Genomic DNA, 11323 nt, shown 5'->3' on the forward strand with positions numbered 1-11323 from the left:
GCAGTAACGTCTTTCTGCAGCGACCTTGCCTTTTTTATTGCCCCACCACTATGCAATTTGTGCCATTCGCGCTGTCATCGGTGTGGGACATGGAATAGAGGAGGCTCGCGCTTGCATCAATTGTCACGGACCTTACTCGGCCATGGCGCAGCACAGGCGTTTACTGCCATTGATTTACGCCTTGACAGTGCTACATGCAATCTTGTATGATGGAGTTCTGGGCGCAGCGGCGAGCGCAAGGATTGCCGCTGTTGGCGCAAGCAGCAGTGGCGCAACCGCAATCACCAGGGTCTCAAGAAAGCTGACGCAAGATGGTGAAATCAAAGGTGATACTTTAGAATGTGTATCGCAAGCGAGGCCGATTTCTCAAACCATGCTGGGCCGGCAACCGTCGTCGCTTTCTTGTGCAAACATACCAAAGCCGGCTGTCTCGGACTCGCTCACAGGAACTATCGACGCACAGCTCGACCCGAATGGCGCCTTTTCACTCACGAGCGCTGAACAAGCCCGCCTACTTGCCGCTGGCAACTGCACGGAGATTTATACAGAGAGAAATGTAGGCATGCGATCATGGCACCTACTTGTTTCATAGCAAAGCATGTATAACAGGCGAAAAGCGTCGGGGTCTTCGCGCCCGCCACCAGCGGCCACGAAACGGCTTCCGGCCCTTCAACTCCAGCCCGCAGCGTCGAGACGGCCACGCGCCTTAGCCTACAGTTCGTTGTTGTGTACCGTAACTTGCATCATCGCGGCGCAATGCGTGAAGGACCCACGTAGCGCAGGTCTATTAGCGCATCATGCACGAGTGCCAAGCAAGCAATGGTTGGGAGCGCACACGCTTGTACGAACATGGCTAGCGTCGCGTTTGCCCTCTGTGAACTCATTTTGCCCTCATCACCTGCCCTCGCCAACGTTCAAACCCCCATATGCCGCAGTTCCCACTTGTCGCCAAGGGCTGGAGTGGCCTGGGCATGGTGGCTGTGTCGCGCGGCCCCGTCATCGACGGCGTCACGCACATGCGCATCGTGGTCGACGTCTCGCTCACCTCGGGATTGTACATTGCGCAGCCCTCTAACCCGGACGGTCACAACATTCGTTTTGCCCTGGCTGGCAAGTTGCCGCTCACGTGTGAGTCCTCGGAGTACTACCACGCGGGTGTGTTTGTGGACCCAGCAACAGCAGGCCAGCAGGCGACGCAGGCGATGCAGAACATGACACAGGACGCATCCTCTCCACCGAATTCGACATCGTCATCGTCCTTGTCATCGAGCTCCGGTGCCATCCTCAGCATCAGCGCACACGTGCCACTGCCTGCCGCCGTGTTCAACTGCGGCGGCGCTTCTACATTAACTGCGTTCCTGCGTGTGCTCTTCCTGCGCGTGGATATCGACCTGTCTGACCAGGTGCGGGGTGGCGTCGTGGTGTGGTGATAGTGCCTACAAACTTTGGGCCTGTTAGGCTGCGCATGCTGGGGTCCATACGTATTATCAAGCAAGGAAGCCGTTTGCCTGCCTAAACACACCAGCACCACTGCGTAACTGGGCCGCGCTTGTTGTCGTCTCCCTCAAGTCGCGTTCCCCTGTGTTCTTCAATGCGAATCTGCTCGCAATTGTTCTGTGCCCCGCAGCCTCAAGGCCCGACTACGCTGATTGTCACGGCGGGCGACCCCCGTGACTTTGTGGTTCCGGAACCATCATGTCCCTACAACGTCATACGTGCCATCTGCAATCCTGAGGCTTGTGCGCAGGAGCAGGCAGCCGCAGCAGCGGCGGCGCCAGCAGCCGCGGGAGCGGCGGACAACGGCACGGTCGCTCACAGCCACGGCGGCGCAGCCGACCCAATGACTCCTGCAGCATCACCCGCACCCAGCAGCAGCGGCAATGACAGATTGACCGGAATGCCTACCGAAAGCACTGGGACAGCCACCGGTGCCACGGGTGCTGCAGATCTCGGCACTGCTGCTGCCAACAGCCAGGGCAGTGACCCGACGCTGGCGGCAGCTATCACCACTACCACAACGACTGATGATGGCGCCGCCGTCGGCGGTGGCGGGGCCGGCACCGGCGCCGGCGCTGTGGCGGCAGCCGGAGCTGCTGCCAGCGGTGGCTCCGGTAGCGGCGGCGGCGGCAACAGCAGCACACCCACGATTGCGGTGGCTGTGGGTGCGGCGGTGGGCGGCGCGGCTCTGCTGGCACTGGTGGTGGGTGGAACCGTCTACCTCCGCAAGCGCAAGCGCAACGCCGGCAGTGGCGTCAGCGCCGCCTCCAGTGCCACTGACAGCGGCGCTGCGGCATTGCGCCACCGGCGTCACGGCGACGCGTCCCCCAGTGGCAGCTCAAGCGGCCGTTCTTCCTCTTCAAACATTTCCCCGCTTTCCATCTCGCCATCAGCTGACGCGCTGCCCCTGGCAACCCGTGCAGCGCCGGCAGCCGACCATTCGCCGCCGCCAGCGGTGTCCGTGCTTGTGATGGACGCCCCTGCCACTGCCTGCGGCAGCCCCCCGCCGGCTCCGGCCACCTCAAGCGCCCCTGTCAAGAAGCAGCGGACGTTCTTTGGCAGCTTCTGGACCTCCCCACGGAATGCCGCCGCCAGTAGTGCCATCAGCCGCACGGCACCGGCGCCGGCATCCGTGGACATGCCTGCGTCGCTCACTCGCGCGAGCGGCAGCGGCCAGCAGACTCGCGCCGGCAGCCCCAACCAGCTGCTGGCGTCCCTTCCCTCACTGCCACGCGCGCTCCCGTCGGGTGCCGCCACAGCAGCCGGCGGCGGCGCCGCCGCCGCGTCTAGCGCGGCCAGCCTGGGTGCCGGCGCCGCTGCATCGCCCATGTTCCAATACGTAAACCCGGCATATGCTGGGGCAGCTGCAGCCATGCCGCCGCCTGCGGCGCTTTCAACACGCGCCGATGACATGCTGGCGACCGGCCCAGCCGCTGGAGTCGAGCCAGACGGCGGCGATAGTGCCGGTGTTGCCGGCGGCATCGCGGCGGCTACGCCGCCCGGCGCAAAACTAGCCGGCGGCGCGGCCATGGGGCGGGGGCGGGCTACTGCCGGCACTGCTGCTGCAAAGAAGGCTACTGCGTACGCCGTGATGGCGGCGGGTGAGGATGAGGGCGCGGCGGCGGCGGAAGCAGCGGCGGCGGCGGCGGGCGGCGGCAAGGCCGGCCGTGTTGCCGGCGGTGGGCGCTTTGCGGCAATGGCCGGCAGCTGCTTCGGGGGCCGGCCGCTCAACGAGTTGGACGATGGGGATGAATACCTAGACGACGCAGCAGCGCTGGCGGCGGGGAGAGCGGTCGCGGCGGCGGCGGCGGGTTTGGATGATGACGGGACGTCTCTGCCCATGCCACCTCGTTGCGGCAAGCCCCGCTCCCCAGCTCCCGCCGCGCTGCCGCTCAGGAATGCCCCCGATCCTGATGCTGGCATGGATGATGCGCCGGCGGCGGTGGGCGCAGCTGCTAAAGGTGGCTGCTTCGATGACGACGCGGCATCAGTGGTGAGCTTTGCCGACGCTCCCAAAATGCTGGGCTGCATTCCCACCAGCCTGCCTACCACCAGTACCGCCGCGCGGCCGCTGCTTTCCTCCTCGGCCGTGGCGCGCCAGCCGCGCTCCGATGCGGCAGCTCTGCCGGGCCCCGGCCGCCGCACAGACGCTTCGGCTGTAGCCGCAGTTCCTGCTGCTGAGGCTGAGGGTGCGTCGGCTGCGGAAGGCAGCTCCAGCCCAAGCGTGCCGAGGCCCGGCTCACTGGCAGGAATGGCGCCAGAGGTGGCAATGATCCTGGCGGATGAGGAGGAGGAGGAGGGCCAAGGCAAGCATGGGGGCCGGCGGCCATGGAAGTGGTGGCGGCCCGCCCCGTCGCCTGCCGCTGGTGTGACGGCTGGGCGCCGCGCGTGATCTGGCGGGGCGGGCGGTGATACGGCAAGCACCGGGTCTGCTGTGATGAGGCAGGTGGTAGTGTGGCACTAGGGGGCACGAGTGTGCGCCTAGGGGTGGCAGACGTGCAGGAGCTTGAAGGGCGTGCATGGGATGCGTTTATGAGCCAGAGCCTGGGTCTTAAATAGCAGCGGAGCTTTTACGTTTTGATAAAGTTACGGTTTGAACAGGGCAGATGATGCAAGCATGCAGCATGCACATTCAAGTGTCTGAAATTGGGCCTCAACTTGCATATGTACATAAGAAGGTGAGGGAGGCCCGCTGCAGCATCTCAATGATCTATCTCAATGATCGTTCGCTTCCGACCTGACGTTGACGTGCATCATCATCCTGGTTGCTTACTTGATTGGATGACGTGACTCCAGGTAGCTGGTTTGCTATGGATGGCGTTGACGTCTGCGTGTTCGAGGCCCCAGCAGCCCTGGAAACAGAATAAGCCCGGTCGGGCTGCGATGTTTCTGCAAGCTTGTCCACGTGCCTTTGGTTGCCTTCGAGGCACGCCGTGCTGGATGTGTGGCCATTTGCAGCAGTGCTTGGGCATTGGCACGGGAGTATTTCCTTCCAACTTGCATGTTAGCTTGCACAGTTTACCTCTTCTCGCTGATAGAGAGAAACAATACCTTAGTTGTACCCGTGCGGCTGTGCGTACGGTGTGCAGGCTCACAGGCTGGTAGCGCGTGAGTCCATGCTACAAGTTTTGACACGGCTGCACGGGATGGCGTTGCAATCAGGCAGCAGGTCCGTGGGGTGCGGTGGGACAGGGTAACGGGCAGGTTGGCGCAGTCCCGTAGTGTGCAGCGTATTCCCAGAGCCCAACATTCAAATTGCAAGTTCAAGGCAAGATTGCGCGGCCGGTGCACCGAGACATCGCTGACTTGCTGGCAGGCTGGTAGTTTGCTGACGCGCATTGCCGCATTCCTCACGCTCCGGGCGCCCGGCCAGGCGATAGAATCAGACACACACTCACACCGCAACGCCACACTCGTGAAGCAGAGGTGCAGTGCACCTGGAGGTAGGTGCTTAGCGTCCATGGATGAACCAAGGACACTCACTGGAGGGGTCTGAGGGGCCCGGGCTGGCCTGACCGCCGGCAAAGGCACCATTACCCATGGCTCCAGCCGCAGTGCTTAGTTAAGATACAAAGATGTTCCTGAAGGCAAAGGCACAAGTAGCCATGGCCCCAGCTGCAGTGAGTACGTACACTGTGCCGCAGGGCGGACATTCTCGTGGACACGAACGCACCACGGCCGCACCCGCAAGCAGGCAAGCAGATTGGCCCCGCAGCACGTCCTGACACACCCTGCACTTGATGCCACTACGGTGCAGGCTGGTCCCGGGCCACTGTGACGTAGCCTCCGCCTTCTGGTGGCGTGCGGCAACTGGCAGCCAGTTCGTGCAGGCGCTTGGGGTTACCGGGCGGAGTACTCCGGGCCTACCCGCGGCTGTCAGCTGCATAGTTTCGTGGGGTTTGGCAGGAAGGAGGCCAAAGCAGGCTGGAACAAGGACGGCGATCGTCTAGCAAAGAAGTACAAGGTCCTCAATAGCATTGCGGCGACATCAGAATATTGTTGCGGCTGGTTTCGCGCCCAAGGGCCCTAGCCCCCCCCCGCCCGCCAGCAGCGATGGGCTGCGAACAGGCGTGTCAATAAGCGATCCCAAAGGAAACTTAAGCAGAAGCAAACTAAACTTGATTACACTCGCGTTTACTGAAGCAAGAAGCCAACGGCAACGAAGGAAGCGTGTTTTTACCGCTCCGCTCGACTGATGTCCGGTGATATTTGAAATCTCTTTGGCATGATGACTCAAGTGGCCAGCTTTAGTCTGCAATCCATGCTGCTCGCTCTGGTTGCACTGTTGCTGTTTGGTGCTGCCCACGCGGAGCAGAGCCTTTCATGCAGTGCTTGGGCAAGGCTAAGTAGATTACTGCAAGCGGCCAGTGGTCCTATCTCCGGTGCGCCAGAGTCGGGGGCTTGGGCTGTCGGTTTCCCTCCTTACCTCAAAGCCTGCCTAACCCAGATTTGCGAGCGAGCCATCCAACCATTCGAAGAGTAGATCGAAATATGATCACTCCATGTTTTTTTACTGCAACAGGCTACGTTCCCGCTGAGGTCGATGCGCAGTCTCCAGCTTCAACGCGCAGCTCTGCCTACAAAGGAGGTGCCGTGGGGCCAGACTCAGAGCCTTTGTGCTCGGATTTCTTCATCGACTTCACGGTAGGCACGCGGCGTCAGGTTTGCATGTCAGTTGGCCGACATTCGCGGTTGCGGGTCACTCCCACAAGATATACGGCCGAACGGCACTGGGAAGCCACCCGCATAAAATGGTCGTGTAAGTTTGCGTTGCTGCGTCCAAACCTCTCAGACCGACAGCTGCGCAGGGGGCGACTCGTCCAGTTGAGACTAAAGACCGTCGTCCACGACGCCTTCGCCTGCGCGTGTGTGAAGCCCTGTAGGGCAGCCCTGCAGGCAGCCCCGCCCCAACCGTGCAGCTTAGGCCACACTCTTCGTTGTAACATGTGTGTGCCGCCACCCAAACTCAGCCCTGCCACCCGCCTCCCAACTTGCTTGGGAAAAACTACACCCGCCCACACACACACCCCTCCCCGCAGCTGCCCATCATAGCGAGCGGCCTAGCCGGAGTGTACGGCAGCCGTATCGTGGGCTCCATGACCGTCACGCCGGGGCCTGTACGGCAGGACGGCATGTCGCATGTGCGCATCCGGGTGGACCTGCTGGAGGGGGCGCACGTGTTCATCGCGCCGCCCAGCAGCCCCACCAGCCACAACCTGCGTATCGCCATCACACGCCGCCTGCCGGAGGACTGTGCCTCCACCGAGGTAGGATCCAATGAGGGGTGCTGTCATGTTGTCTCGGGGTTGGACGGGGCGCTTATGTATTGGGAGCTGCGCAGGGCGCACGGGGGGCGAGCGGCTTGGGGAGCGGTGGCCGCAGCACCCTCCAGTGCAGCCCCCGACCGGTTGTTCACAGCCCCCACAATCCACGATGCACGCTTAGATTCTGGCTGGCGATCGCCATGCTCTTTCCACGACGCAGTTCTACCACGCTGGTGTGCACGTGGACCCGGCCGTGTACGGCAGCGGCGTGGGCGTGCACGTGCCGCTGCCGGCCGCCGTGTACAGCTGTACGGCGGAGACCACCGACCCCTTCCTGCGCGCCGTGTTCATCCGGGTGGACGTTGACCTGTCCGACCAGGTGGGCACCGGGGGGAGGTGCGAGCGTATGGGCGTGTAAGTGAGAGTGTGCGTGCAGGCCGTGGCAGCTATGGAGGGACCGGCTGGCCGGGGTGCTAGGGGATGGCTTACCGCGCGAAGCCGGCTAGGGGAAGGGCTCCGTTCCGTGCGGGGTGCCAATCGCCGCTGGAGTTGCCTCTCAGCCAACGAGGGCCGTACCCGTCGCCCTGTATCCACACTTGCGCCTGACTGCAGCTGGGCGGCGGCACACAGACCACCGTCAGTGTGGGCGACCCGCAGGACCTGCTGGTGCCGGGCTGGTGCGTGCAATGTGCATCTGAGTGTGTCAGCGTGTGCGTTCGTGTGTGCGTGTCCGCGTGTGCATGTGGGCAGAACGGAAGATCCACAGTGACGTGTGAATGCGTTTTTGCAGGCGCAAGGGCAACATAACGCTGCTAGCATGTGTGTGAAGGCCAGGGACGAAGATGTACCAAAGCGAGCACACGCGCTAATCACGCTCCCCGCCCCCCCCAAAAAAATTGTGATCGGCTCGTCTCTCGGCAAATGACAGCCCATACAACATCGTTTACGGAGCCTGGTAAGTCTCAGGCTCAGCAAGTTGGGGTTTGTGCTCGCCGCAGCAGCTTTCGTCCCAACGACGTGTCACCCACTTAGTGTGCCATGTACTGTCCGGAGGCACCAAGCGACTTACCAACCGCTTGTTTTGGCACGCCATTCGCGGCATTTCTCAATCCTGTTTCCGCAGCAACCCGGCGGCCTGCAATGCCACCTCTGCCGCCTCAGCCTCATCCGGCACAGCGGACGGGCCAGTGGTCATTGACGCTGGTTCCAACTCCGAGGACCACGCGCAACACTCTGGCAGCACCGGCATCAGCAGCGGCACCAGCAGTGGCAGCGCAGACTCGGGCGCATCGTCAGCGGCGGCCGCCAGCTCCAGCAGCAGCACCGGCACCAGCACCAGTAGCAGCACCATCAACACCGGCGGTGATCTGGTCGCGTCCGAGCTGCCGGCCGCCACCGGGCCCGACCCACCCGGTACGCCTGCAGCCAACGCTGCCCGCAGTGCCGACAGCAGCAGCGGCGGCGGCGGCGGCGCCAACATCATTGCCGTCGTGGCGGGCGCGGTTGGCGGCGCTGCAGTGGTAGCCGTAGCCATCGCTGGTTTCATGTACATCCGCGCGCGCCGCCGCCGCCGTGGCCCACGTGACAGCACCAACGGCGCCCTAGCGCAGACGCTCATGTGGCCTGGCGGAGGCCCCACATCGCCAGCCGGTGGTGTCGGCACCAGCTCCGGCGTTGCCCGCTTCACCGCGAACGGCGGCTCCAGCAGCGGCGGCACTGCCAGCGGCGGCATAGCGACGCACGTCAGTGTGGGTGGCGGCGCCATTGCCGCGGGCGCCGCCGCCGTGCCGCTGCCGATTGCAATGGCCGTGCCTCAGACGCCCACAAGCCGCGTGGCTGGCGCCGAGCTGGTAGACTCCGACGCCGATGCCGACGGCGCAGGCCCCTCCTCCCTGGCCGCCGCCCTCAACACCGCCGCCGCCGGCCTCTTCGCCGCTGCCATGGAGCGTCGCCTCACCACCACGCATTCTGGCCGCCGCCGCCTCGGCGGCGCCTCCGCAGCCGGCGCCGCCGCAGGGCACTCCTTCATCGCCTACCCCGGCCTGCCCACCTGCCGCACCACGGCCGTCGCCGCCTCTCCGTCACCGATGCCCTCGCCGGGCGGCGCCATTGAGATGTCGGCCTCCTCGCACTCCACCTCCAAGGACTCGCGCCGCTACCTCGACCGCAGCGAGGACAGCGCCCCCAACTCGCCCGTGCCCCAGCGCGTGGCGGCCGCCTTCGAAGCCAGTCATGCAGGCGCTGGCATTGGCGGCACCGGAGGCGGTGCCGTCGGCCGCGGCGTCAGCCGCGGCACTACCAGTCACGGCCAGGACCTGTCCTCGCTGGTAGTCGGGGCGGTGCAGCCCCCCACGAGCTTCGATCGACGACGTGCCAGTGCTCGACGCAGCGCCGGCGGCGGCGTGTCATCCACAGAGGCCTCGCTGCAGCCGCCGCAGCTGCTGCCTCAGGCACACCAGTCGCCGCCGCCACAGCTGCAGCAGCAGCCCGCGCGTGTGCTGCCGGTCGTGGTGCGGGCGCTGCCCGCGGCGCTGGCGGCGGCGCCTGCGCCTGCTCGTGGCCTGTCTTGGAAGCGCAGGTCGGGCCGTTTCGGCTCGGCTATGTCAGGCCTCATGGGTGGCGGCAGCGGCCCTGTGCCGCCGCACACAAACTTGTCGGGCACGGCGCTAACGACGACTCCCTACGCTGCCGCTACCAGCGGCGGCGCCTCGCATTTGGCCACGCCATGCGCCACCGACAATGGCGGCGTGGACCTTTTTGCAATGCCTCCGCCGCCGGAGCTGGCGGTTATCCAAGATGACTCCCAAGATGCGGCTTCGTTCATCAGCACGACCAGCTTCAGCGCCGCGCCCTCGCTCTTCGGCTGCCTGCCAGCGCCGGCACCCGCCGCCGGCGCCCGGCCGCTGCTGCTCTCGGCGCGCACTGCTGGGACGGGCGCCTCGGATGCGCCCGCTGCCGCGGCCGCCGCTGCGCTGCAGACGAGCGCTGCAGGTCCGGAAGCTCCAGAGGTGAGCGTATTGGTGGACATGTCAGCAGACGATGATGGCACCGAGCTTGTTGTCAACCGGCCAGCCCAAATAAGCTTCGGCAGCCGCATGCGCCGGCTGCTGCAGTAGATTGGATCGCACTGACGGCGAGCTGATGTTGTCAGCTTTTATCATGAAGTACTCATGCAGGTTTCATGCAATGGATGGCAGGATGAGAGTTGGCCTTGAAGATGGTGCAAGCCGCAGTGCATGGAGCGGCCAGGAGAGAGGCCAGGCATGGGCGTGAATACGATTATTGTGAACCCTTATTAACTATGCATGGTTTGTCTATAAAGCATTCTCGATAATATGGCATGCAGCAGCTACCGTTGAACGCGTTCCAGATAGTGGTACGCAGCTCCTTGGCCGGTGGCTTACTTGCACGCCGATGCAGGCGTTTGTCCGTCCCACGTTGGCGGTTAGCTCTTTAGATCCGTGTTGTGAGGCGCGTGCTGCATTGCATGCCATGCATATCTGCCATCAGTGGCATCCTCCATCCCATCAGTGGTGTGTGCTTGGAAGTTCCAGACTAGCTTGTAGCACACGCTTGTAGAACTAGACGCCCTGATGAACAAGGCCTAGCTTAGTGGCCACGCTGGACGGCACTCATGGACAATGTGTAGCCGCTGCACATGCAGCACATGCAGCACCGACCACCGTGGTGGCTTCTGCCGATCTGCTGTGTAGTACCGTATGTCAGTTTCAGTGCCGTAATGTGGGTGAACTTGAGCCGCGACAGTTCATTCGTGAATAGTACTTGCATTCTCTCCTGCTGGTTTCATTCTGTATGCAACACACCGCCGTTGCGTTGCGATGTCCTTCATTGAGCTTAAACCTTTTTGTGCATGGCTCAGTTTCAGGATGGTCTCTGCACATGGTGTCAACTGTGTAGACGTTCGGGCGTCGTACGCACGCTTGGCAAGTGTGGGCACCTTGCATTCGTTGTTCGCCACCACGCAGACGCAACATGCGCTGCAACCATTTGAACATCCAGCACCTCTGGTACTCGAAGGCTCTCCACTGGGTGCACGCCAGTCATGTTATGATGTAGATAGTAGAGTAAACAGGTCTGCTTGCACTGCGCCGACACCCGCATTCCCGGCCCGGTGAAAACGCACCACCTTGCCATGAAAACACTCTCCATTGGGTGCGCGCTAGCGGCATGTGTGTATAGGTACCAGTCGAGACGTTTGAGCCGTAGCTGCCACTGGCCAATGTCGTACAGAGATGCAGATGGATGGCCTGAAATGGCGGTATGATGAGCGCGTGTCGCCAAACCTACCTAGATGGGGACCCTTGGCTGGCCCTGCTGCCAACAACAACTGGGCCGTTTGCATTTGTTGCCCCTAACTGGCTGACTGCCGTCCATGTCTCGGTAGCAGTCTTGCCTGGTATGGCTTGGCGTTGTTGTTGTCGTTGTGTTGTGGACGCTGTGGGAAGGATGTTGTGGCAGCTGCAGCTGGGACGGTACGGCTGCACCTGTGTACGGTACGGCACGCAAAACGCCACGTCGGCTCGCGCTACAAGTTCGCATGC

The 11323-nt window shown here is 63.2% G+C and overlaps 2 protein-coding genes across 2 annotated transcripts; both read left to right on the plus strand.

Annotated features, from left to right (window-relative positions):
* The first annotated feature begins 46 nt into the window (after positions 1-46).
* Positions 47-4978, plus strand: CHLRE_12g487050v5 (uncharacterized protein). Its single transcript, XM_043067856.1, has 4 exons — positions 47-326; positions 447-556; positions 936-1403; positions 1628-4978. The coding sequence occupies exons 1-4, from the start codon at positions 143-145 to the stop codon at positions 3887-3889; spliced, it is 3024 nt and encodes a 1007-aa protein (XP_042918079.1). The 5' UTR covers positions 47-142; the 3' UTR covers positions 3890-4978.
* A 508-nt stretch (positions 4979-5486) lies between these two features.
* Positions 5487-11287, plus strand: CHLRE_12g487000v5 (uncharacterized protein). Its single transcript, XM_043067855.1, has 7 exons — positions 5487-5879; positions 6020-6141; positions 6537-6764; positions 6982-7140; positions 7374-7438; positions 7690-7716; positions 7885-11287. The coding sequence occupies exons 1-7, from the start codon at positions 5759-5761 to the stop codon at positions 9875-9877; spliced, it is 2715 nt and encodes a 904-aa protein (XP_042918080.1). The 5' UTR covers positions 5487-5758; the 3' UTR covers positions 9878-11287.
* Positions 11288-11323: the final 36 nt, after the last annotated feature.

This window comes from Chlamydomonas reinhardtii, chromosome 12, assembly GCF_000002595.2.
Source record: "Chlamydomonas reinhardtii strain CC-503 cw92 mt+ chromosome 12, whole genome shotgun sequence".
Taxonomy (NCBI): domain Eukaryota; kingdom Viridiplantae; phylum Chlorophyta; class Chlorophyceae; order Chlamydomonadales; family Chlamydomonadaceae; genus Chlamydomonas; species Chlamydomonas reinhardtii.

Excerpts from the sequence above, each read along its gene's own strand:
- CHLRE_12g487050v5 (XM_043067856.1), top strand. The coding sequence starts at position 143 with ATGGCGCAGCACAGGCGTTTACTGCCATTGATTTACGCCTTGACAGTG. Across the intron at positions 327-446 it reads GCAAGATGGTGAAATCAAAG|GAACTATCGACGCACAGCTC; the intron begins GTGATACTTTAG and ends ACTCGCTCACAG. Across the intron at positions 1,404-1,627 it reads ATATCGACCTGTCTGACCAG|CCTCAAGGCCCGACTACGCT; the intron begins GTGCGGGGTGGC and ends TGTGCCCCGCAG.
- CHLRE_12g487000v5 (XM_043067855.1), top strand. The coding sequence starts at position 5,759 with ATGCTGCTCGCTCTGGTTGCACTGTTGCTGTTTGGTGCTGCCCACGCG. Across the intron at positions 7,141-7,373 it reads ACGTTGACCTGTCCGACCAG|CTGGGCGGCGGCACACAGAC; the intron begins GTGGGCACCGGG and ends GCCTGACTGCAG. Across the intron at positions 7,439-7,689 it reads GACCTGCTGGTGCCGGGCTG|CCCATACAACATCGTTTACG; the intron begins GTGCGTGCAATG and ends GGCAAATGACAG.